Source organism: Myotis brandtii, unplaced genomic scaffold (assembly GCF_000412655.1).
Source record: "Myotis brandtii unplaced genomic scaffold, ASM41265v1 scaffold105, whole genome shotgun sequence".
NCBI classification, from domain to species: Eukaryota; Metazoa; Chordata; class Mammalia; order Chiroptera; family Vespertilionidae; genus Myotis; species Myotis brandtii.
In genome coordinates, this window is record NW_005353538.1 from 540,676 (window position 1) to 542,174 (window position 1,499).

At 64.0% G+C, this 1,499-nt stretch overlaps 1 protein-coding gene across 1 annotated transcript in view; it reads left to right on the forward strand.

The window, feature by feature from the left end:
- Nucleotides 1-1,116, forward strand: part of MFRP (membrane frizzled-related protein) — a 5,906-nt gene extending 4,790 nt beyond the window's left edge. Inside the window, exons 11-12 of the mRNA XM_014539864.1 lie at nucleotides 400-527; nucleotides 613-1,116. Coding sequence (XP_014395350.1) covers nucleotides 400-527; nucleotides 613-837 — 353 coding nt within the window. The 3' untranslated portion in view covers nucleotides 838-1,116. The remainder of the gene's footprint in view (nucleotides 1-399; nucleotides 528-612) is intronic.
- Nucleotides 1,117-1,499: the final 383 nt, after the last annotated feature.

Genomic DNA, 1,499 nt, shown 5'->3' on the forward strand with positions numbered 1-1,499 from the left:
AGGGCTGCCGGGCTGCCAGAGGGATGTCTGACTGCCAGCTTGGGCCCGATCCCCCAGGGAGCGGGCCTAAGCCAGCAGGTAGACATCCTCTGAGGGGTCCCAGACTGCAAGAGGGCATAGGCCGGGCTGAGGGACCCTCCCCCCCCTCCCCCGAGTGCACAAATTTTTGTGGACCAGGCCTCTAGTATATATATATAATTTTTCAGAAAAGGTACCTGCCTGGTGCCCAGGGCTGGCCCATGGCGCTAGAGAGGCTCAGGATATGTAAAGCGTCTCTCCCTCTGTTTTATCTCCTTTGATGCTCACAACTCCCTCTGGACCCTTGTAGAGTGATTGGGCAATGTGCCCCCGTCCACCAGCCGTGAGTGGACCCCACAGTGACCCCTCCTGCCCCTGCAGAGCTGGCCTGTGAGCCCGTCCGAGTGGAGATGTGCCTGGGGCTCAGCTACAACGCCACAGCCTTCCCGAACATCTGGATTGGCATGGCCACCCAGGAGGAGGTGACGGAGGTGCTCAGAGCATACAAGGTGCCCTGGGAAGTGATAAGGAGGGATCCCCGCGATGGGAGGGGAGCTGGGATGTGGGAGCCTGAGGGCTGACCTCCTCCCACAGAGCCTGGCCCACCTTCCCTGCTACCCGAGCTTCCGGAGGCTCCTCTGCGGGCTGCTGGTGCCCCGCTGCACCCCACTCGGCAGCGTGCTCCCCCCTTGCCGCTCTGTCTGCCAGGAGGCGGAGCACCGGTGCCAGTCTGGCCTGGCACTGCTGGGCACCCCCTGGCCCTTCAACTGCAACTGGCTGCCCGAGGCCACAGACCTGGAAGCATGTGCCCAGCCCTGACGCCGACTAGGCCCCTGTCCTCTGCCTGCCCATCCTTTGCCTACCAGGGGGGCAGGCCAGGGACCACGGAAGGGGCTGCCTGGGGCTCTGCGAGCCTTCTCGGGGCCTCCGGGAAGGAGGGAACCCTCAGCAGGCTCAGGAGACCCGGCCACTGTCCCCGCTGCTTTCAGTCCCTGCACCTCCAGCTGTGCCACTGGCCACCCAGCCGCTTCCCTCCGAGCCTCTGACCCCCATGTCCTGCCTCCTGCCTCCCCTTCCACCTGCTTCTCCAGGTGTCTCCATCACTGGCCTTAACAAACAGTGAGGAAGGGAGAGGGAGAGAGAGAGAGAAACATCAATGATGAGAGAGAACCATTGATCGGCTGCCTCCTGCACGCCCCTCAGTCCGCAGGTCCACGCTCTATCCACTGAGCTACACCGGCCAGGGCTCCAGCCCCTGCCTTTTGACGTTTTCATTTGTTCACTGAGTGCTGGGCTGCGGCGGGCCTGTTCTGAGTTCTGGGTCCAGCTGTCTGTCCGTCTGCCTCTAGCACTCTCTGCCCGCTTCGCGCACATTGCTCGGGGCTGGAGTCTGTCCCTGGTCCCAGTCCGGGCACACCTCCCCCTCCGCTCTGTCTCCGGGCCACTCCGTCCGGCCCAGCCTCCCCCTCCTCCCGCGCAGT